General features: G+C 42.1%; 1 protein-coding gene across 1 annotated transcript in view; it reads left to right on the plus strand.

Moving 5' to 3' along the window:
* The first annotated feature begins 2,296 nt into the window (after window positions 1–2,296).
* Window positions 2,297–25,642, plus strand: part of LOC119799131 (A disintegrin and metalloproteinase with thrombospondin motifs 20) — a 103,359-nt gene continuing 80,013 nt past the window's right edge. Inside the window, exons 1-3 of the mRNA XM_038308911.1 lie at window positions 2,297–2,437; window positions 8,072–8,213; window positions 9,207–9,311. Coding sequence (XP_038164839.1) covers window positions 2,298–2,437; window positions 8,072–8,213; window positions 9,207–9,311 — 387 coding nt within the window. The 5' untranslated portion in view covers window position 2,297. The remainder of the gene's footprint in view (window positions 2,438–8,071; window positions 8,214–9,206; window positions 9,312–25,642) is intronic.

The following is a 25,642-nucleotide window of genomic DNA, read 5'->3' on the forward strand; positions in this document are numbered from 1 at the left end:
GACTGTTTAAAACACACCCTATGGCAAATTTCAAAATAAAAGCCTCCCATTTCATCTTCATCTACTGCCCTAATAACATGGAAAAAAGAGTGATTTAACGATTGGAAAGTCATCAACTATCATTGCTGGGTCTGAACATTTTCTCTAAACACAACTCTGTTGGACTTTCAAAATAAGACTCCAGGGACCCTACAAAATAAAAGCCTCTAGATTATACTAATGCAATAATTGATGCAAATGGCTCAACATTATGACCCAAACTCTTCCAGGTTGTTTTTATTAGACTCTAGTGACCTTTTCAAAACACACCCCAGAGCAAATTTCACAATAAAAGTCTCCCATTTACTCTGTAATACAGCAGCTATTCACCTAATAACATGGAAAACCAGTGATTTAACATTTGGAAATGGATTCTACATCACTGCTGGGCATGACCCATCTTTTGATACACATCCATGATAGACTTTCCAAATAACACTACAGGGACTCTACAGAATAAAAGCCTCTTCCTTATACACACTCATACATTCTGGCATATTGCTCATAGCCATTTGTAATTTCATCATTGCAATGGCTCTGAGCATGCGGGCGGAGCCCGCCATTGGTGATTTCATCACTGCAATGGCTCTTAGAAGGCGGGCGAAGCCCGCCAATGGTGATTTCATCACTGCAATGGCTCTTAGCAGGCGGGCGGAGCCCGCCATTGGTGATTTTTTTCATCCCTGCAAGGGCTCCTAGCAGGCGGGCAGAGCCCGCCAACTGCGCTTTACCCACTGCGGTTCAATATGGACAACCCATATTACCCTTGTGCATCATATGCTGTGCACGTCTATTTCCCAGATTTCAGCACAAGTGGCACACAGCTCTCTTTGCCCATGACCTAGCCCTCTTTCCTTCCCTCAGCAGCCCTCAAAGGCGTAAGCAGTTGGTCTGGGGAGCCCCAATGTCACTTGCCAGGGCCGTATTGGCCCAGTTACCCAGACGGGCAGTAGGTGGCCCCCCTCAAAATTTCTTTAGAAATTTTCTAGTTGGTAATTGTTCCTTTGTTGATAGCTGGAAACTATCACCATCCTTATTTGGCAGTTTATTTCTTTTTTTTGCCTGAACTGGCCCTTTATCAGGGCTGGGTTTGATTTTGTTGGTGTTATCCAGCAACAGCTATGTATGCGTGTGCAGAGCTGACTGCACCAGAAGCTTAATAATTTCTTGGAAGTTTGCCTTCAGGCCCTTGGCCCCTGCAGGATGGGCCTCATGCCAGCCGTACTGTATATTCTTTTTTTTTTTTGTGGCAGTTTAGAGCAACCCTTAGCAACAGAACCAGAGTCCGTACTGTATATGCTCTGGCCCACATCCTGTTATAAACATCTGAGACATCATACAGCTGCATGAATTCATGTGGGGTAGAATAGTGAAAGCGAAAAAGTGAAAGCCCTTTGGGAAACTCCTCCAACTCCCATTGTCATTGTGACACAGCACACACAAGTGAACACTGGACACCATGAAATTGCATTTATGCCTCACCCGTGCAAGGGGGCAGCCCTCAATGGCGCCCCAAGGGAGCAGTGTGGCGGGACGGTACCATGCTCAGGGTACCTCAGTCATGGAGGAGGATGGGGGAGAGCGCTGGTTAATTACTCCCCCCACCAACCTGGCGGGTCGGGAGTCGAACCGGTAACCTTTGGGATCCAAGTCTGACACCCTAACCGCTCACCCACGACTGCCCTTAAGGCTGCAGTACAAAATAGGCCTTGGCTCATCCAATGCTGGACAAGACAAGAAAAAACAAACTTTAGACACTTTAGATGTAAGTGGGTTTTTTTCACAAAAAAATTAAAACAAAATATATATATATTTTTTTTTTTTCAACTAAATAAGCATATGTATGTGTTCAAATTAGCACCCTTACCTCTTCTCTGCTGTAAGCCCTCTGGGAATGTGAAATGGTGAGCTCTGGCCTCAGAGGGGTGAGCTTGAGGTGGCCCTCAACAGCATGGTGAGGTTAATAGATGCTGATCAATAGAAAGTGACAGTTTGCATAAAAAGCTGCTCCCCCTACTGGCCTGTTTTCAGTTGAATCAAAACTCTGTCCTCCCTTTTAAATAGTGATGATTTAATTCTTGAAAAAACACTGGGAATGTTTCGGAGATAGCAGGTTTATTTATAGAATGTTTATTTATTCAGGATCATTAAAAAAAAAACAACAACAATAAAAAGGTAAAATGTTCAAATCATAGCAATAAGATGTTTTTAATGACTTTCTCTTTTATTCTTTTTCATTTCTTTACATCAGGTTCAACATGCCTCATGATGACAATCCCAAGTGTAGAGAGGCAGGCATGAAGCACCAGTATCACGTCATGGCTCCTACCCTCAACTACGACACCAATCCTTGGTCGTGGTCCAAGTGCAGTCGCAAGTACATCACAGAGTTTCTAGAGTATGTACATCCAGCTTCTCTTTCCCCTTCTGAAATTCTATAGTGTGTCCCAAATCTAAAAACATATAAATCTATTTATATGGTGCTTTCTTTTGTCTGATAAGGAATCTTAAAAAAAAAAAGGGTTCTGAATGCCTTAAGAAATCCCCTAATTAGTAAATACAGCCCATCTGTGTTTAATTTAAACAGTTTAAATCCAGCTGGTCTGTGAGGACCTCAGAGGTTTGTTGGAAAACGTTAGTGAACAAACAGCATCATGGAGAAAGAAATACAAAGCAGACATGTCAGAGATAATGTTGTGGAGAATTTTAAAACAAGGTTTGGTTGTATAATAACATCAAAAGCTTTGTAAATCTCACAAAGCTCACTTTAAGCCATTTGTCGAGATGGAAATGGAACGGCGCTCGTACAACCTGCCAATGCATGGCTATTCAGCTAAACAGACAGGCAGGCAGGGAGAGCATTTTCTAAGAAACAGTTAAGAGGCCCATGGTTACTCCAGAGGAGTGCAGAGATCTACAGGTATGTATAATAAAACAATCTATAAAGGGGCTTCTTTTGATTGTATATTCTTTCAGACTTTTGTGCAAAACTGCATGAAGAAAGCCAATATAAAAAAACCTTAGAGTTGATGTAAACTACAAGCCATGGAGATGACAAAACAAATGTGGATGAAGGACTAGAGATGAGCCAAACTTTTTTTTTTTTTTTAAACATTGTCCTGTCTGGCAATGTAGCAATTAGAATAATTGTCTTGATGCCAAAAACCCCAACAGATTTTACTTTCACAAGTGGAGCAGTACTAGCCTTGTGAGACCATCCTGATCTCGCGAGCTTTCAAGGTTTCACTCGCAGATCAGTCTGGCTACTCTGGTCTCCGTTAAAGAAAATTTGGAGCCGTTCACCAATGAACATCCAATCAGCGTTGGCTTTGAGGCAGGTTGAGGTGTGACGCAACGAAAAGCGCGACAGTTCAGTCTAAAGAACATGGCGGCTTCAGCCGATGAAACTAGCGTTAGCGTGGCTATCGAGCAAGTTTTATCGGAATTACAGAGTATTTCTTCACTGAAAGAAGAGCAAAACACTGCTCTGGAGGCTTTTCTCAGAGGAAAAGATGTTTTAACTCTTCTCCCGACTGGTTTCGGCAAGAGTTTGATCTATCAATTGGCTCCTCTTCGTCGTCGCTCTGTTAGTACGTCATATGCTTCGTTGATCTGATTGGTTTATTTGGCCCGTCTATCACCAACATAGGCCAATCAGCTAACCAGTATTTTCGCCCCTTCCCAAAATTACTTCAACGGAAGGTTTCCAGATGGATATGCGGAGCAAATCCATCTGGCGGAGTCAGGTTAGAGCAGTACGGCTATCGCCATAGTGTTCAGCTTGTTTAATGCATATAAATTGCTTTATTATAATTATGCAGAGAGTTTTACAGATTATGTGGACACTGCAATGTAATAGAACAGAAGAGGAAAAACAGAAAAAAAAGGAGAAAATATGAAAGAAAGAGGAGATAGAAGGAGATAATCATAAAACATTTTCAGCCTGCTTCATCACCTGCGACGAGATGTAAAAAGAACAGCACAACAGTACAATAAAGTATCACCTTGAAACTATCGCTGAAGTAGTATTATTTAGTTAAGATAAGAATGTGGGCTTTCTGTATCCAAACTTTTTCTCAAACATCTTACCTTTAACACTCTAAGGGACATTGCTCTCTGCAGACTGCATGTTTTCTGTAGGAAATATAGTTTTTAATTAAAGGTGTCAGAGCAAAGGTTGTTAAACAGCTCACCATAGCACAGTTCACACTCTCTAAAATAGAATATATGCATAGAATAGAAAAAAGTTTTTGGTTGTAACATAATAACATCAAGACCAGGTTGGAAGGGTATGAATACTTTTCCAAATCCCTGAATATTTGGAACAAAAGAGGTTTTCTCAAGCAGAACAAACTTGTTTTTTATTCCTGTGGCAGGACCTTCGGCTGCAGTTCACAATACAAATAGATCCTATGTCTCCATCAGGACTTTAAGACAGGTCGGCGCAATATAAACCGTGTGGAGTTGTTATTGCCTGGTGTTGAAAGAGTATTTCCTGTTTAAATCTAGGATGTGTGTGTGTGTGTGTGTGTGTGTGTGTGTGTGTGTGTGTGTGTGTGTCTGTGTGTGTGTGTGTGTGTGTGTGTGTGTGTGGGTGTGTGTGTGTGTGTGTGTGTCTGGTGGGGGGTATTCTGCCTCAGCTGACCTGAGACGTAGATCTGCTCCACTTCTTTAGACAGCTCTCCACTGAACCAGGACATAACACTCTCGCTAGCCTCCCGTTTACTCACATCGTCGGCGTCATCAATGAGTCTGCTAAAGGACTTCCTTTTTAAGAGTGAAATGCCATTTGTCAAGATCTTCCCTCGACGTGACCTTTTTATCCTCCCCTCCTCTTCCAGTGGTTGATGTGGAGGCTCTGTTTCTCAAAGGAAACATTTTGGTTAAACAGATGGATCTTTAGTCTGGTTGGATCAAACTTGTTTTTGCACTTTGCATAGTTTCCCATCAGTAATGAACTTAGCATTGAGTGGTCAGAGCAGTCTGCAAAACGTGAGGAGAATCCTCATCACCCTCTTTTATTTCTATTGGTGTATTATAAGTGTGTTACAAAAAAAAGAGAATCAATGGAGTATTTTGAAATCTTTCAATTGTTGCTCAGAACCTGACAAGTAAAGTCATTTAAAAAAAATTAGGATTCTGCTAAAAAGTGAATAAATTTCACTAACACAACCTACTAAGTAAAAAAAGATGTATAGTTAAAACCAAAAAGTTCTATCTATGTTCATTATAATTATTTTTCAGTTTGAGCTTATGAGACAAACATTTAGGATTAGAATTGAGTAAACAAATGTGGAGATAATAAAAAAAAAAAGTATGTTCAACATTTATTTTAATTATGTTTTAAGTTGTACATTTATGTTACCGAATGAGCTTTATTACCATGCATATTCCACAATTGACTGAATAGGACTGTATGGTGTAAAAGTAGCTATTGTTAGAAAACCTTTTTGGTTTTTCTACACCTAATCTTAAACAAAAAAGGAGCTTTGATTCCACCCATCATTTCTACAGTACCACTCCTGTTTGGAGAGCTGACCTGGTTAAGTATGTCAGTGTTTTGGAAAGCCAGTATCAATAAAAAGCCAATTAAGTTCTAGGCTTCAGTACCTCTTCAACATTTTCTCCCCATAGGCTGAAGGATTCCTCTTCTTCCCTTTATTTCACTCTTCCTGTAATTATGTGCATCACTTTCCCACACATGAGAGTTGATGAAAAGTGTCCTGTTGTATTGGAGTATTACAATGTGACATAAAGAAGCTATTTATTATTTTTCTGGCTCTGCGTTGGTTTATTCAGGCCAAAAGAATCTAAGGAACAGAAGTAAAATGCAAATATCAGAGTGCTGTTCTCACAATGAAAAGAAAAGTACAGAAATAATTTTAAAAGAAGCAACTGCAGCTGCCCTTCAATCTACAGTATGGTCAGTTATAAGACAATTTTAGAAAAATTGTCTGTCATTCTATGAGAGAGTATTCACAGAATTGATGTTGGAAAATTGCAAATTTGTCTTTTGAGGTTTAGGGTTGAGCAAATTAAACCTGGCATTAGAAAAGACTCTCCTCGAAGAAGCCAAGACCTCCATTTTACATTGTAGAGCTCTGAGTTAATTTGTCCATTGCTGCAAAAATAGAAGAAGAAGAAAAAAAAAGATCAATAGTTCTTCATTTGGAGAGGTTGCCGAGAAAAATAAGTATCTTCAAAACATGGCTGCTTGATTTATGTGTGAAAAATGAATTAAATTGAATTGACCACACGTGAGGAAAAGTGCATTGTACTGATAAGATCATAGTGGCAATATTTGGTCAAAGTTAAAGAAAATGATGCTAGATAAAACCAAATAAAGCCCCTCATACCGCCTGTCAAGCAGTTTTATTAATGACAAAGTGTATAAAATCTTACACTAAACATTTGTGCTGAAAAGCCTTATTTTAATAGCACAGCTGATATAAACGCTAGCTAACTCTTAGCAGCACTCATGCCAAAGAATGGAGTGGTTAATATATATAAAGGCTCAGGCATAGCAAGATCACTCACCAGAAAAATATTTTTTTGTTTTGATTTTCCCAAACCAGCTGATCAGGATCTGTTAAGCTGGACATAAACAGATTTATTTATTTTTTTCAATTGATTAATTAATTGATTACCTTTATTGATCTCACAGTGGAGAAACGCACTCATTACATCGTCTCAAATAGTCAAAGAGAAGAAGAAGGTGCCAAAGGAAGAAAAGGTGTAGTTTATGCGGTATATACAATGCATATACAATGCATTTTTTTTTAAAGCAGGATTATTATACAGAGTTATTGCACAGGGTATTTATCTATTTAGGTCTTGCACTGAAGAAATTAAATAAAATAATAATTGCACATTATATATTGCACAAGTTATTGCTGAAGTTGGTAGTTGGTCATAAAACTCATTAAAATGTCCAAATTAGAGTGAGAAAGCGAGTGTTCGTCTTCTTTATGGTCATATCTCCCCCAAAAAACGACCACAATGACCCCTTCTGTCTCAGATGATCTTGGATATATTCATCATGGGTCAGGACGCCTAAATGACAAGCTGCTAAAAGACACTGCAGAATGGAAGCACCTGTATTAGACTCTAACAAGCCGCCCTCTATCTTTCATTAACAGCACCTTCCACTACTGATTTATTCCTCATATACAGTCCATTCACACTGGCAGGCATCATATGGTGCAGTGTCATGCTGTAACTCACTGCTGGAAATGAAAGGACAAAGAAACAAAGTGACTGTAGCCCTGGATAATCCCTGATAATTATTGGCCTGTCACATCAGCTGCTTGCTTTGTGAAGCAGGTGTTTTAGCCTCTCATTCCAGATTGAGATTTGTCAAAGCAGACATGTGTAATTGCTCATCTATGTAGGTCTCATCGGCGTTTCCTTTTTTCCCCCCAGAGTAAACAAAAAAAAAGAAGAGGCCTTTGTGGCTCGGCTCACTTTGCTCGGATGTTTGACGGGTGCTTTTTCATAGAGGTGAAGGCTGATGATTTTACATGTACTGTCGGCTTATGGCGCATATAAATTCAGTCCAGCTGTGCTTTTGTACTCCAGGGCGGAGCTGATTTACAGCACAATCTGTTATTATACAATAATATTCATTCATTTATGTCACTTAACAAATGCCTTCAGGATCACACTTGATGTCAGAGTCTAACTCCTGTTAGCTCTGCAATAAAAGACTGTTTTCACCCAATTTTCTTAATAGTCTAGGTTTAATACAATCAATATTTACAAATAGACTTTAAAGAGTTATTCTCTTTAGGTAACTGTCCGGACCACCCACAGAGGAAACACGTCTAAAGGGTGATCATCACCCGCAATGACACTGACATGTTTACCCGGCCTTTATAATAGAGATAACACTGGGATGTTCATGCTTTTCAGGGTCATAGAAAACTCTGTTACCTTGAAATTCCCCTATGAATTTACATTTCATGTTAACTATAGGGAGGCTTAGTGATTCTCTCTTTCCTTTCTTTTGATGTACATTCTTCCTGTCTGTCAGCACTGGATACGGGGAGTGCCTCCTGGATGAGCCTGTCGGCAGAACATACGAGCTTCCGACTCTCCTTCCTGGTCAGATCTACAATGCCAACAGGCAATGTGAACTGATGTTTGGTCCTGGTTCTCAAATTTGTCCCTATATGGTAAGTTGACATCTAATATAATTAAGAAATAAAATAATACTAAAAGAAGATGTTGGAAGGAGATAGGTAAAGCCCAAAAAAATACATATCTCTGGTGTTCTTCAAATGAAGATTATTTAACTTGAACAAATAAGTTTATTTCTGATAGAAGGTATTTCCCAAAAAGTTATTTAAACAATGTAAATGGAGAATCAGTTTGGGGACATCAGCTTTGTGTTTAATTATTTAAAAAAATACCTTATTAGTTCTTCTTGAAAAGACCCACTCTCCCTAATAAAAAAAAAAAAAATGCACATGCAGAACCCTGTACCCACTCCTGAGAGGGAACGCTTAAGAAACGCTCTTTAAACAGAGCGTGCACAAACCCATTTCACGTTGTGCACGCTCTGTTTACAAGTTTACTTTCCAAAAGAAGATTTGCAATTTTTCCACAATGTCAGACTCACCACCGGTAAGTCCTTTCGGAAAAAGAACATCCTCCACTATACCTTTGAATAATGCCATAATACAGATTGATTATTAAAATATTCCTTTATAAAGTTTTTATACCACACATTTATTTCCTAAACTAAAAGATGCATGTTTTAAAAACAGGGAGGAAGTTAAGATGCTCAATCTTCTGTTTTTTTTGTGTGTTTTTTTTTTTAGCTCTGATTGAAATTTAACAAACCAGGAAAGAGAAGTGACTTTTTTTCAGGTTCTTTTGGGGGAAATCCAGAGAAACATGGTAAAAACTAAAGCAGTTACTAACAGAAATTGACTAAATACAAAATTCTACAGACAGAAAAATGACCAAAACACTGAAATAAAACCTGACAGTTACATAACCCAAAAGCCAAAGGGCCACTAAATGAAGTCCTAGCGACAATCATTTTAGCAAATTAATCTGGCGCCAGTAGATACAGATGAAGTGTTTTAGATTTTAGTTTTAAAAGATTTTCACTGCTCAATCCAGGTTTTATTGCTAGATAAACTACTTTTCTATCATCACAGAAACAATGCAAAAGATTGTGGTGTACGAGTGCAGAGGGGGACCACAAAGGCTGTCGCACCCAGCACATGCCTCTGGCTGATGGGACTGACTGTGGTCATGGAATGGTAAGTCAAGGGCAGTCCAAATGTATGCAGCAGCAATGATCCATGGGAAAACCAGCTCTGGTTTTATGAAAAAAATAAAATAAAAATAAAAATACATGCAAAGTACCTTGGGAAAAATCTTTTTACATCACATTAAAAAGTTTAGTCTATTTTTGGGGTTTATGTGACATAATGTTAGGGAGCAATGGTTTGCAGAATCATTTTAGCTTGACAGCTGTAAGTACAATACAACCAAATGCCTACAAAAAGGAACCTTTTAGTAAATAAGTGACAGTTTTTAGGGGGTATTGGAGATTGTGATTGGAGATGTCAGGGATAAAGCTGTGCTATGTTTTAAGGAAGGGTTAAAGTACAAAACATCCTATTTAAATGGGAAGTCCATAACACTCAAGTGTTTTTTGTTAAACTACCTAACTATGGATTTTCAAGGACATAAGTAGAATAAGAAAGAGACAGGAGAAAGTAATTGTAATCACAAAACTTTTAATAGTGCATCTGCACATTCATGTTTTGTGTCTCGAGCGTCGAAAGTCTACATTGGATGCTCATCTAGCGACGATGTGAGGTCCTTTCGGGTGTTTCAAACACTCGATGTGGCATGTTTTTAGAGTCAGATGAAGTGCATTGTGAGGTTTTAAGTGTTTACCATATTTAGTGGATCCAAAGAGGAGGAAGTTGGAAAATCTGATTGCAGCTCAAGTCAGTGCTTCAACTAATCCAAGAAGCTGATATGGGAGTTGGCTAGGATACAGTCACTGTATCCAAGTAGTCGCTTAACTAGTTCTAATTTATACTGGATACATTTAATTTCCAATTTCCCAATGTTGTCCTGTCTCTTACTGGATGTGCTTTGGCTTCACCACTATAACCACTGGGGGATACTGGGGTATCTTCAACATTTACATTGATTACATATAGATAAATATTTTCTTTGGAAGTGTTTGACTGGCAGACTGATTGGTATTAATGGTGTTTTGAAAAAAGCCGTGGATCTTCTCTGGAGGTGCTGTTGAGAAATCACAAATGTTGTGTATTTCATTACGATCTTATTGTGATGCTTCATAACTGTAATAGGATGAAAAAAAGGGAAAATGGTTTTTAATGTGGATGCAGATCAGGGATAAAGTTTTGCACCAAATCAATGTCCAAGGACTTTATCATGTCTATGTTTCTATTTCAAATGACAGAAGAGATTCTCAAAATGAACAACTGCCATGTAGGTTTATTGGGTCAGAAATTTATCCTGCTTACAGTAAATAACCAATTACCATTTACAGTATACACCTGCTACATTATGTTACAACTTGTACTCAGCATTTGATCACATTTTCCAAATGGTATACAATACTTTTGAGTATCTTGCATCCTTCTATGTATGAGGCATTTTGGGAGTCAATGCAACCATTTTGCAACACACAAAATGCCCATTCCTTACTGCAAAAGCAGATATCATCCTTTCAAATACTTATTTCACATTGGACTCAGTTAATCTCCTATTGGAATATCAATGCACTACATTTTTTATTTTCAATCTGCAGTAGCCATTTACAATTCACAAGATGTCAAATAACTTGCAGAACACTGAGAGGAGTTTACATTGTCCTTTCTAGGGTAGTTTTTGGGTAGACAGCCTGTTAAATGTATACAATGTAGAGGAATTTAACTAATATACACTTTTTAGTTTATGGCAGTATGGAACTCTCATCAAGTATTTTAAAAAAAGAACTGAAATCATGCGTTGGCCCAGAATCCAAAAACATTCAACTGAGTTTCAAATGACTGGTTTAGATCAAATGTCATCATCATACCAGAATAGCCCAGTTGAAGGTCTGGTCTTAAATACTTTGATATTTTTAGATAATGTTGATTAGATAGGATAGAATAGCATCTAAAGAGTTTTAGGTATAGGTATTTACAAAATCATGTTCAGGTAACCTTGTAGAGAAATATCAAATGACTTACAGTGGGTACAGTGATACGTTGGTTTTTGAAAGTATTGACCAATGGGGCAGAAAAAAAATAAAAATTTAATATATTATTTTCCTTTTTATTTTTCATACCGTTCAAAGTGTTTATCACTAAAAATACTTGTGAAATACTTTTTTTTTTTTGCTGTAACAGTTCAACATGTTTGAATACATTTTGATGACATTGACAGTGCAAATGCAAAGAGATGAAATTGTGCACATGTATCTCATACAATAAAAAAATGACCCAAAATGATTCTGATGATGCAAAGTAGAGTTCAAAATTGTTTCCTTTTCCCCATTGAACTAGTTTCTTCCTAAAAGGGAGCCATACTGTATTGAATTTCAAACAGAACACATTTTTGACAGATGCCAGACTTCACATGCACTGTTTAAGTTTTGATTACCTTCCCAGTTGTGCATTTCTACTAACAAAAAAGGAATAATTTTACATGAATTACTCTGCTCCCTGCTTTCTGGAACCAGGAACCCATGTTCCATCCCACCCAAATAAGTGGATGGCTAGAGTTAGAAACTTGAAGCTTTACCATCCTGTGTTGTTAAAGGGGCCCCCATCAACCTTTAGCCTGCATGTTTTCCCTGCCTTGGGACAGTATGCTAATCAGAGCTGAGACGGTGGGTCACTCATACATGGAAAGGAAAGCCAGAAGGAGGATGATTGAGTGGGGGAGGAGGAAGGAGAGAGAGAAATAAAAAACAGTGATCGAGGGAGGATAAATTGATTTGAAGGAGTGTACCGCCTTCTGTTCACAGTTGAGTCACCTTATTTTGAACCTGTGACCCTAAAACATCTCTAGAAGACAGGTGATTGGGTCAGTTGTAAGACTATAACAGACAAGAAGGAGGGCAACTAGTGTTCTCACAATAGACCTTAAGTCAATGGTCCCTGTAGATGGGAGAGAAGGGGGGAACGAGCAAATGGTTGACTGGTGTTAGCGGTTGGAACATGCATGGTGAGGAGAAGGAGAGAAGGAAGGTTCTCTTTGTCTCTGACCTTTTGGCTTCTATGAATCTCATGGACTGAACCCATGTTATGTCTCATATTCTTTCATCTGGCTCCATCTCGTTCCCTGCTATGTTAGGACCAGGATCTGCCCAGACTAGTGAGGAGGAGTTAACAGGGAATGGCTAACATCCTAATCCAACTGCAACAACCAGTCTAAACAATAATGTACTCTGACTGAAAGCTCATTTCTGCAGTCATTGTGTATGTGGGTTAAACACATAAAAGTGTAATCAACCTTAGTGGGTTTTTTTAATAAAGATACAACCTACAAACAAACAAACTCAGAAGCCAATGGAAACAGTTAAAAGGTTTATTGTGGTTTACAAAAAACACAGACTGAGAGATAAATAGCTGGGTAACACTGTTGGACCTGTGCGGACTGGTGAACCGGAACCGGAAACTCTGAAGGGGAGATAACAATGATCAGTTCAGGGACTGTAGTAAAATTGACTGAGGCTTGTAATTTGCAGGAGAGGCACTCACGTTTGGGGCACTCTTGGTTAATCTTCGGATCCAGTTTGTGGGGATTTATCCAGAGATGAAAGAACTCGTTGGAGAGCGGACAGGCAGACTAACGTTGGGTCCAGAGGAGCAAAGGAGCGGACTGTCACCGGGTTTTCCTGAACAGGACTTGAACGGCTCATGTGGGGGTTTCCCCTTGCTCAGTTGTGACTCAGTTTATCCTTCCAGGTGGGGTAGAAGGTCCAGGTTTATCCAGTGGATCAGGATGGCTTCCTGCCAGAGAACAAAGACAAAGCAAGCTTAGTCTCAGAAAGACAAGGCTAAAGGTTAGACTCAGCTAATCTGAGTTTGGCTAGAGTACCCAATAATGGCAAACACTCTGGCGTCCAGGTAGTGACAGCCCGCTGCTCAAATACTCCTCTGGTGATGACCCAATGAGCCGCAGGTGTGCGAGGAGGCCCAAACGAGGACAGGGCACGATCTAGTGGTGGAAAAAGAAAACATAAAAATAACCCACACAAACTGGGATAGATGTTACTAATGGCTTGTCTTTAGCTCTGGATAAGTTTCAGTGAAATAGGCAAATTTATGGTGGAGAGTAATATATGTAAATCCCTTTATTGTACCCCAATGGAGACATTCGTTCTGTGCATTTTGACACATGCCCTTGGGAAGCAGTGGGCTGCAATCAGGTAACCCAGAGGGGATCGAACCAGGTACTTGAAACCTCAGAGCACAAGCAGACTTCTCTAAACCACTAGGCCAACACTCCCCTATATATTCCCTATATAGGTTACTATATCTTTGCAACAAGTTTTTACATAGCCTTAGACTTTTGGAACTGTTGTAGAATTCGTAATATATCAAAAGTGGAGCAATAGCTTGTCTGCTAAATTATTTATTAATATTATATCATTATATTAATTATATAATTTCTATTTACTGCATATTTGACTAAATGAAATCTAAACTAATTACCTATGACAGACAAATAAACCATGTTCTCATAATGGCTTGGCATTTAAAATATCAAAATGGGTTTTAAAAGCTTGAAATTGCAGTACAGTAGATTTCTTTTGGATCTTTTCCAGTAAAAGAGAAATTGATCCTTTGTGCAGAAACTGTGACTCTTATTAAATGGATTATAACATTTGAATGTTCCGCACTTAAAAAATCTCTAAATATATATTTTGTCTTAGCTGTTCAAAAAATAAAACTTTGAGAAGAGTTAGGATTTTTTTTGGATGTAGAAAAAAAATTAAGAACCAATTCGTTTTTTAAATTAGTTGTGCAACAATTATTTGAAATCCTAATTTTGCTCTTTCACCAGTAGGGACTGTTGATTTTGCTTAGGTAAATGGCACATTATGTTTGGCGTTATTGGAGAAAAAGCAGGGATGCTGAAATGACCAGCATTCAAAGGAAATTCGGAGCAATTGTGATGGAAGGAAAATATAAAAGTTGAGCTGGAAGGAACATTTAACACAGATAGACCCTAGCTTGGAGACAAATATACTATAAACCAAGGGAAAAGATAAACAGATCTAGGAAATGTATGATCCTTTGTACATAGAAACTTGTATGAGTTCTTCATTTTGAAATTATCCTGCTGCTATAAAATCTTTTTACACTCATTTTTAATCCATGCCCATAGGTCTTACAGCTGCTAAAGTAACTGATTTTTTTCTCCCTGGGAGTTTGGGAGTTGTTTTCCCTCCTTTCTTTTATCTGTGGTATTTTAAATGTTCAATGAACAAATTCTTTATTTGGTTTTGATAAGCTTATGCATAACTTTGGTCAATACAAAAAATAGTTCTCCCTTTTAAATGTGTCATAAAAACAAACTTGACCCACATGAATAATCTAGCTGCAAAAAAGAATGCAACTGTAGAGCATGCAATGTTCTGAGCGTTTGAAATCTTCTACAGCTGTTTTTTGTGCTACGTATCTATCTTTGAGTGTGCGTCACTTGCAGCACCACCTTTGTTTGCAGCACTGAGGCCCCGGGTTCGTCTTCATGCAGGGTGGTGTTTGAAGTAGAACAGCTTAAAAGAGATGGAGACCCTGCACAATGCTCACCTGTCCATACATGTGCTCTTTAATGTGGTGTTATTGTGCAGCAAGCTTCTGTGTCTCTAAGTGCGGTTGTGCTCATCCTCAGGCCTGTATGGGCTGATAATCTGCACACCAAGATGACTTCCTAGTGCTTTTGGTGTCATGTTGTTCTGTACACCTATATGCTCTTTTGTGCAGTACCCTGCTGGCTTTTTTTCTTCCCCCTGTCTTGCAAAAGTATTTCATTTTTTTTTTCATATTGACACGTTACCACCACAATTCTGAATGTTTCCTCATAGCGCTATATATTATTAAATAAACCAAGAAAAAAACAACACAGTTGTGAAGAAGAAGAAAAATTATTGATACTTTTTATTCAACATTTGATTTTCCATTAGGATTAAAAAGATATTTATCAATTAAACTGAATATAAAATAACTGAATATAAAAATAACCCAGGCATTTGTATGTAACTCTTTTTGAACCAAGTTGTTTTAGAGAATATTAAATTAACAAACAGCAAGAATAAGATCAATGTTCACAAGGGAACATAATTTAAAAAAGACCACACTTTTAAGATTTTTTACTTTAGATAATGTTTTAAGCAATGTTTTTATTAGAAAACTAAAATTCAAATGTATATTTTTCATGCAGAGACAATATACATACAAAAAAAATCTAACTTTAGTAGAGCAAATATGGAGAAGAAATTTAAGATTGGAAAGACTCTAAATCAGAAGATTTAGATCTCTGATTAAAGTTAATCAAAATTATATGCGGTAGATACTATCCCACTAAGATGAAACACGCAAACAGACCCAATCCCACCGACGCTTGGATGTGAAAAAACTCAAATGGGATGTTTCCTGTAAATCGTTTTTTGTTTTGTTTCTTTCTTACACATCCTTTGACCTCATTTTAGTGTTTCTAGAATAAAGACATGATGTTCAAGTTTCAGCCTTTACATTTCTGGGTCAGTTTGTTGGCTCCTAGGTGTGATATCTGGAGGATTACAACCGTGACCTCTGATGGGTGAAAACTACAAAAGTAGCGGGGATTGTGTTTCGCTTTGAACATCCTCTTTCAAAATCAGTTTTGGGGCCTATGGTAGAACGAAACAGTAGCATCATTCAAAGTGATTAGACTGTTAGAAAAAGAAAGATCTCTAAATGAGCTTCACCTACTGGTCCGTGGTCGCCTGAGGAGAGTGTTTTTATCATGACGACTTACAAAACAAATTTGTGATAGTGTTTAGTAATTGAGGTCATAGCCCAAATAGCAGGACACGTACTCTAAATGACAGAGGGTCGAGAAAGAAAAGAGTTTGTTTGTACACTGCTTAGTTACAAAGGGGCATCAGGCACAGTCAGGGTTCACTTGTAGTTTTCGCCCTCGTTCTTCCTCTTTCATCTCTGACGCTCTTTTCTTCTCCAGCCATGCCTTCCTACAGAACTTACTCCCTTTCTGTTGCTTTCACAGAGCGCTGGAGTGTGTAATGTGGTCACATGACCTTTCGGCAGGGCGTCTGTGATCTGACTCAGTGGGCCGCGCTCTAACGAGAGCATCCCATCACTTGTTGTCTATAAATACAGCCCCCTCCACCACCTCATCACCATCCTCTCTTATTCTTCTATTTAGCTGCTAGTCTTTCCCTTTTTATTTCCTCCCACTGCTAAGGTTGATTCTTTCTGTATGTGTAAGTTTTTGTCTTGGTTTAATAATGCCAAACATTTTATTCCTGTTTGGTTTTGATTTCAGGTATTTTACTTTTACTTGATTTTATTTAACAGCTATTTTAGAGCAAAGCTACCCAAAGCCTTCCAACCTTTACACATATTATCATTTAACAACCACAAATATTTGTGTGTTGCATCTGATTGACTGTGAAGGATTCAATTTATCTGTATTGCACTATAGGGAGATAAATAAAAGTTGGGGAAGTGTTGGCCTAGTGGTTAGAGAATTGCGCTTGTGCTCAGAGTAGGTCTCAAGTACCCGGTTTGATCCCCACAGCCGCCACTCTGACTCTCTGAGCAAAACTCTTAACCCCACACTGCTTCCCAGGCACTGCACAGTGGCAGCCCACTGCTCCCCAAATGAATGAGTTAAATTTCTCCATTGTGAGATCAATAAAGTTAAATTTCTAAAAATGCACTTTTCAGTTCTGTATTTGTATTAAATTAAAATGTGCATACTTCTACCAGAAACATTGATAGATTCCTGGAAAATCTTCATGTATTTTTCATGTGAAGACTATTTCAATTTTCAGAGCATTCTTTGGAAAAGAAAGAGAAGCTGCTCCAGTTTCAGCCAATTAATGAAGATATTCTTGAAAACCGAGGCGAGGACAGAGTCGTACCTGTAGACCATGGCGCTGAGTGTTGGCCAGAGCTCCTTTGACAAATTTGTCAAATGACTCCAAGATTAAATGTGTGTTCTTTTTCTAACTTCGCTCGGTGTTTCACTATGGGAATCGCCTTGGCGTGACCAACTACGGAAGCTCCAATGACATCACGTCTGTCTGAGACAGACAGGTTGAGCCGTGTCCGTGGCTCCACCCACCAGCTCCGTTTTAATTAACGGAATAGAGTGCGCTTGTGTCAGCATAGCTAACACGTAAAGGTGGGCTTGGTTTTTGGCTAGCAGGGTATCGCTAGCATAAGAGTCCGGTTAACGTGTTGTGGCGAACGGACTTTATATCAGTAAAGAGCTAACGTGTAGCGACGAGCTCCGTGTTTTATCTACAGTCATGTCTGCGGCTCCTTCCCCTGCCAAAGGTTCGGAACCGAAGGCTAAAGAGGTTGTATCCCGCCCGTGTCCAGCGTCATGCGGGGCATCTATCTCTGGGCGGGACCCTCATCCGATGTGTATAGCATGTATGGGCGCTAAGCACGCTCAGGCATCGCTGGCGGACCCTCAGGGATGCCAGCACTGCGCGTCGATGCCGGAAAAGATCCTGGAGAGGCGGCTGAGGGTGGCTGTCGCTAACAGCCAGGACCCTTGCTTCTCCTCACCTGCAGCCGTTGCGGCGGCGGATGAAAACCATCCGCCGCTAGCCTCTAAGAGCTGGGCGGACGTGATGGAAGAGGAGTACCCGTCCATGCCTCCTCTGTTTGAGGGCCTTATGGACAGCGGGAAACTCGATGCAGACATCGACGAAACGGAGGGTGACGCTAACTCCGACCTCCTGGAACTGGAGGACATGGAGGAGGAGGAGGAGGACTCGACCTTCCCGGGTCATCACTCCAGGCCTCCAAGCGGGGCAGAAGTCACCTCCCCGGGGGATAGTGATCTGTACGATGTGTGCAGACGGGCGGCTTTAAAGCTGAACATCCCCTGGCCTGCAGCGCAGGATTCAGAAGGAGCAGAACGGGACCTGTACGACGGTAAAAGGCTTCCACCAGCTTTACCACCAGCAAAGCAACTTTTACCAGCCGTCCCTGTGTGCATGAGAGAAATGAGCCGTTTCTGGTCCAGCCCATTTAAGAGTAAGCTTCCCACCAAGGGCTTCTCTAAGCTGGAGATGCAGGGCATGGGTGAGCTGGGGCTGGCCGAACCCCCAGCTGTAGAGCCTTCAGTGGCTTACCACCTCCACCCTAACCGCAGATCGGTTTCAGCATCCTCAAACATCTCGCTCCCAGGTAAAATGGACCGCCTCACAGCCTCCATTTACCAAAGGATGTACAGATATGCGGGTCAGTCAGTGTGCTCACTTAACGCGGTTACACTGCTGTCTGCGTACCAAGGTGAAATCCTGGAGGAGATGGGGCGTCAACTGGACTCGGGGACACCTAACCCCAGTCTATGGGATGAGATCTGTGTGGTGAACGATCTCATCTTGCGCTCCTCTAGAGGTGCTGTTCAAGGTTGTGGTCGGGTCATGGGTCTGGCGGTCTCAGGGGAAAGAGGCCTATGGTTAAACCTGTCAGGCCTGAGTGACTCCCAGAAGGCCGAGATCATGGATGCGCCCTATGACCCGACAAAAGGTCTATTTGGCCCCTCCTTGGAGAAGATGAGGGAGACGAGTACCCTCAGAAAACAGGAGGGAGAGGCTTTTAACCTTTGTTTGCCTCGTAAGCCCAGCCAAACCCCCCCACAGGGACCCAGACCTGGGTTTGCGGCTGCTGCAGTGAGAGTACGGCAAGGTGGAGCCAAGCCTTCAAGGAGACCTGCCACACAATCCACCCAGCAAAGCAAAGCGGAGAACCCAAGACCATGGGGGAAGCACTCTTTTGCAGCGGCCGCTGCAAAAAATCGTCCATCCCACCCTGGGGAGAGCAAGAAAAAGCGGGCAACCTAACCCCACTGTTAACCATCTCCCCTCTGAAGAGAAGGTTTCCAGGCACCAGGGCAAACTTCTCTGTCCAGGATTCAGATGCTCCTGTAGTTCCCAGTTCACCAGGAGGCATGTTAAATTCTCCCTCTCACGTTCAGAGAGAAGACATTTTGGGGTGGAGGACACAGTGTCACAAAACACTCCACAGCACGTTATCAGTGTCACCAAGCACTCAGCTGTGCCCCATGTTACAAAGTGTTGTTCAGGGGGAATTAGAGAAAATAAACACAGCTTTTCTGCAGCCAGGCATGTTGCCAAGGGCAGAAAGCCCCCCACAAAAAAGAAAAAAATTAACACAAATGGCTCTCTGCCACTCCCCTCTGCGCCCAGCAGAGGGAGCTCGCGCTCTTTACAAGAGAGCCGAGCGCAGCAGTGCAGAGGGGATGACGTCACTCAGCAGCGACGCTTCTCCTCTCTCTGCTCGGGCAGATCAGTGGCGCGCATGCGCTGTCTCTCCATGGGTTTTGCATACAATCTCCAAGGGTTACAGACTGCAGTTTGCCACGAGACCTCCGAGATTCAACGGAGTGCTCTCCTCGGTTGCCACCGGGGATTCAGCTCACGTCCTGAAAGACGAAATAGCATCCCTGTTAGAGAAAAAAGCGATCAGAGTTGTACCGGACGAGGAGGTTCGTCAGGGCTTCTACTCGCGCTATTTTCTCATTCCAAAGAAAGACGGCGTATCACTACGCCCCATTCTGGACCTGCGTGTGTTAAACAGACACTTACGCAGATATACATTCAGGATGCTCACACACAAAGCACTGTGCCGTTCCATCCGTCCGGGGGATTGGTTTGTAACCATCGACCTCGCGGACGCCTATTTTCACATCTCCATTTACCCCCCACACAGAAAGTTTCTCAGGTTCGCTTATCAGAGCGCAGCCTACGAGTTTCAGACCATCCCGTTCGGGCTGTCATTAGCCCCGAGGGTGTTCAGCAAGTGTGTGGAGGCGGCGCTGTCCCCTCTGAGGATGCGCGGGATCAGAATATTTTCGTACATAGACGATTATCTAATCTGCTCTCGGTCAAGCGAGCAGGCAGTCAGCTACTCCCTGGCAGTGATCAACCACCTCATCAACCTCGGGTTCAGGATAAATCAAGCCAAAAGTCGCCTGACTCCCGTGCAATGCACGGAGTATTTGGGTCTCAAAATAAACTCCCTCTCTTATCGTGTCACACTATCAGAGGGGAGAATCCTGTCATTCACCCAGTGCATGACGCGTTTTCAGTTGGGAAACGTCGTTACATCAGACTGTGCCTGCGGCTCCTCGGTCTTATGGCATCCGTGATTTCAGTGGTCCATCTGGGGCTTCTGATGATGAGGGACTTTCAGCGGTGGGTCGCCTCGCTGCGACTCTGTCCCCGCCGTCATCTGTGCCGCAGAGTAAAAGTGACACAGACATGCATGGCGGCTCTTCAGCCCTGGAGAGACCCGACGGTTCTCACGTCGGGCGTCCCGCTGGGGACCGTAGCATCCAGGGTTACCATGACGACCGATGCTTCCCTGACAGGTTGGGGCGCAACTATGATGCGCAGAGCGGTGAATGGCATATGGTCGCCGAGAATGAGGCGGCTTCACATCAACATGCTGGAACTGCACGCAGTGTTCCTATCTCTGAAGCACTTCATGCCATATGTGATGGGTCGCCACGTCTTGGTAAAGACCGACAACTCCACTGTGGTGGCTTATATCAACCGTCAGGGCGGCACTAGGTCCCTGCAGTTACACAGACTGGCCAGGGACATAATTATGTGGAGCAGCACCAGAGTTCTGTCGCTCAGAGCAACGCACGTAGCGGGAATTCTGAACAGAGGGGCCGATCTTTTATCCAGAGGGAACCCTCTCTATGGGGAATGGAAGCTGCATCCACAGCTGGTGGAGCAGATCTGGCAGAGATACGGACGTGCTGCCGTAGATCTCTTCGCCTCATGGGAAAACACTCATTGCCCGCTGTTTTTTCTCCCTGTCAGACCCAGACGCTCCACTGGGTATGGACGCGCTGGCGCACCCATGGCCAGACGCGTTGCTTTATGCTTTCCCTCCTCTCAGCCTGATATCCCCAACTCTAGTCAGAGTGAGGGAACAGGGGCTGTCTTTGATTCTGGTGGCTCCCTGGTGGCCATCGAAGGCCTGGGTGGCGGAGATAATCCAAGTCCTGTCAGCCGAACCATGGCCCCTCCCCGTTCGAAGGGACCTGCTGTCTCAGGCTCAAGGGGAGATTTATCATCCACACCCAGATCACCTGGCTCTCTGGGCCTGGCCCGTGAAAGGTGGAATTTAAATGCAACAGGCCTCCCCCCAGAGGTGATCGACACCATACAGAATGCTAGGGCTTCTTCTACTCGCTATCTTTACAGTGGTAAATGGCGAGTGTTTGAGGAATGGTGTGAGGAAAAACAGACCATTCCTTTTCAGTGTTCAGTGGGGGACGTGCTCTGCTTTCTGCAGAGCTTGTTGGAGAAGGGTAAGGCTTTTTCAACAATTAAGGTTTATTTAGCCGCAATCTCTGCTTGTCATGTAGGGTTTGGTGATAAACCTGTGGGGAAGCACCCCTTAGTGTGTCGTTTTATGAGAGGGGCCCGACGTAAGTTACCAGTTTCTAAGCCTCTGGTGCCATTATGGGATCTCTCTCTGGTGTTGGATGCCCTCTGTCATCAACCATTTGAACCTTTGGAGGGTGTTGGCTTAAAGTTCCTTTCATTGAAAACTGCCCTGCTCTTAGCGTTGGCTACGGCTAAGAGGGTGAGTGAGTTGCATGCACTTTCAGTCAGTCCGGCCTGTTTACAGTGGGCACCCGGGCTCTCTAAGGTGTGCTTGAGACCCAACCCGGCTTTTGTGCCGAAGGTGTTGGATTCAGCATATAGGTGTTCGATGGTGGAATTGCTGGCATTCCATCCACCCCCTTTCTCTTCAGCAGATGAGCAGAAGCTTCATTGCTTATGTCCAGTGAGAGCTTTAAGAGCTTATGTGGACAGGACAGCCTGTTTTAGAAGAGCTGACCCTCTGTTTGTATCCTGGGCTACTGCTCATAAGGGCAAACCTGTCTCCCGCCAAAGATTAGCACACTGGGTTGTAGAGGCTATATCTCTGGCATATAGGTGCGCAGGATCAGAGCCCCCTAAAGGGGTGAGGGCCCATTCTACCAGAAGCATGGCCACCTCTTGGGCTTTGTTCCGTGGTGTGTCAGTTCAGGACATCTGTGCTGCAGCCAGTTGGCCAGTCCACCAAATAAATTTTGGCTCAGGTAAGGTTAGATGAATAGAAGGCCAGATGGTTGCTTTTGGTGCTAGAGCACAGAGCATCAGGAAAAGACAAGAGAACAGGCCATGATTCGAAACAGGGACCTTTTGGTGCAAGGCAATGTTTATTCAAACGTGAACAGTTGGCAATAGCTCAGTTTTAAATCAGGGTGCCTGGTAGTGGTTTGATGTTTTGCCTTTAGCAAAAAAATCCCTGTTTTTAATTGTGGCCTGTTCTTTTGTGTTTTAGTGATGCTCTGTGATAGCTACAGAGAGTGTGGTGATCAGTACAAGCTGTACCTCGTCTCTTTAGGGCTGATATAGCTATAACAAATTGTAAAGACAACAACCAGCAAGCCCTGCAGCTCTGACATCACACCAGAAGTGATAAAAGCCAAGACTGAGCCCTGCACGGGTCAGTCTCTGCAGCTGATGTTGTGATGAGAAAGATGACCCTCAGTTGAAGTTTTATGTATCATGATAATACAGTATGTTCAATGGTGTAACATTTTGCTGGCATAGCTATAAGAATGACTCCTCCTCCTCATTTCTTTAAAGAAAGTTTCTTAAAGCTTGGAATGTGCATTAAGAGAGCCCGTTGAGACATCGCTTCCTCTGTTTTGACTGAAATGGGGAAGACCCGAATATTTCAAGATGACAATTGTCCCTTTATTTCCGAAGCTGTCAGAGTACCTGGTTGTTTTTTGGGCCTTCTTGTGATGGCAAAACTGAAACCGCAAGAACCATGTAGGCTGCTCGTTTGACTGCCCCCTCGTTGCTGCCAACTAACTAACTAGCCTGAAAGCCGCCATCGAAGCTGCTGTTGCAACTTGGACCACGCACCCTGCCTCGTCCCCTTTGTGCTGTAAAACACACCGAATTGAAGCCAGGAAGGATGCCGCCCGCCGCCAAAAGAGAACTGTAGCAGCCTGCTCTTCGTCCTTGAAGCTACAACTATGCATGAGCCAAAAATTGCGGCAGCCTGCTTTTCCACTTTTTTCCTGAACCAAGCCTGCTGCTTCTCCACAAGCTGCCATGAGGACCTCTAAGCTTCTTCTCTATTAGAATAAATAAAATAGCAACAAAAAGTAAAATCTTTGTTTTTCTTTGCTACTTTTACCCCGTCTGGGCAGGCTTAATTGGAAATAGATTTTAATGCTGCTATCTGCTCCAGCAGGATTTATTGTCATAGAACCGGGCAGGATGGACCCAGTATTCAAGGTGAGACAGCCAGTAGGAAAGTTCAAAACATTTATTAGAACAAAAACATAAACAAACTGAAAATAAAGTGGAGCTGCTAAGATCTGTGACTGGTGGCTGCTGCAGGAGGGGGGCGGGGCACCGCCCAATCTCAGGCCCCGTCCACACGAAGTCAAAACGAACACGAAACGCTGATATTTTCCAAAATGTTTGCCGTAAAGACGGAGACGTAAAATAAATGTGAGCGTCCACACGAATGCATGAAAACGCTGCAAAATGTATGCCAGGCCTGTAAGTGGCGCTGTGGTGCCAAAGCAAAAATAAGCGACGAAATGTTGGGCATGCGCACTAATATTTATACATGGTTGCCCTGCGGGTCCATTTTCGTGGTTAAGTCAAATTCAGGTGCTGAACTATGTCGTCGATATTGCTCTGTTCTTCCTGGAGATATTCCAGAAGAAGAAGATTCTGTTGTAAGCCCGACAGCAGGGTGAGTAGCATTAGCAGCAACGGCGCCATTGTTGTTGTGATACTGGTCGCGCATGCGTGTTTAGAGGCGACGCTATGACGCATGCGTGTAAAAAAAAAATATGCGGTTAGAGCGTAAAGATGGAAACGCGAAAACGGCTCTTCGAAATCTTCCCACTCTGAAGGCTGAATAAAAAAAAGATCGTTTACAGACCCCCGAAACGCCGGCTTCGTGTGGATGAGAGGCTGGTTTAGTGAAAAATTAGTGCGTTTAGGCCAGGGTTCGTCTTCGTGTGGACGGGGCCTCAGACACTCTGTGGGAGAAACACAGGTTAGTGACCACTTACCTGATTAAACAGTCCAGTCCATCTCCATGGAAAGGGAGAAGGACTGCGTCACTCTTCAGCCGCTGAAGAGTTAGGGTTACAAAGGGGCAAGAGTTAAGGTTAGGGTTGCTGGACTGCTGCACCGGGGACACTCTGGGTGTCCCCGGTGCAGCAGTCCAACAGAGTCCGGAGGCGTGACCAGGCGGACACACATAGGAGCAGACAGGATCAGGTGCAGAAGGGCAGGCTTAGTGGTAGAGGGTAGCAGAGACAGAACGTGAAACCATAACTTGAGCAGGACATTTAAACTGGTTTCCACCTTGGAGCCAGGCTTACTGGAATAAAAACTGATCCTCCCTAGAGCCAAAAAACACAGAGGACTCAGCAAGGGAGGAAAAGTGGACGATTAGGAGAGGAGACAGACACAAAACCCTCTTTCCACTGGCCACCAGGATCTGTCCCTGAATTCTCAGGCTGAACAGAATATAGAGCAAAGGAAACAGGTGAGAGGAATTAATGATAATTGTGGCATGGAGGGAAAACAGCAGGTGAAAGAAATAACCAATTACGGTGTAGCAATCAGGCATTTATTTGATATTTGCTGCTGGTAGTGTGTCCTTTGTTTGTGTTTATTTTATTTCATTGATCTGCTGCCTCAGATAGCTATTGCTAAACTACCCTTTTTGTGCTGTATAAGAGCTTGATTATACAGAGATTTCCTGTGGTTTGGTTGTTCAATGTTAATAACCAATTAATTTTGTAAATTAAAATTGCTGAGATTAACTAGAGGTCAATTTAAACCAAGGTCCAAAACTGGTTTAAATATCCATATTACTGCAAGATGTGGTTAATAAACTATAATTAATCATCTAAATTATTAATTATAGTCATTAAAGACTGGTAGATGTTATCTAAAATAGTTATTTGTTGTTGATGAATTTATTTTTTATGATAAAAATAAAGAAACATGTTTTTATTAGAATAAGTAATATGTATAATGAACTAACAATAACTACAAAATAACTCTCACCTAGGACTATTGGAGAAATACACCAGCAGATTTGATCAATAACAATGGAAAGTTAAGAATCTTAGCATTGAAATTGAACAGTTTTGATGCCAGTTTCAATAAGCAGTTCCTTTGAGATGTTTTAAGGATTATAAGAAAAACACCCCAGCAGTAAAAGTAAAGCCTTGAGGTGCATGTGAGGGTAACAGCTGATTCAGCCACACTGCTCTTTCCATC

This window comes from Cyprinodon tularosa, unplaced genomic scaffold (assembly GCF_016077235.1).
Source record: "Cyprinodon tularosa strain WSP-4 unplaced genomic scaffold, ASM1607723v1 ctg65, whole genome shotgun sequence".
NCBI classification, from domain to species: domain Eukaryota; kingdom Metazoa; phylum Chordata; class Actinopteri; order Cyprinodontiformes; family Cyprinodontidae; genus Cyprinodon; species Cyprinodon tularosa.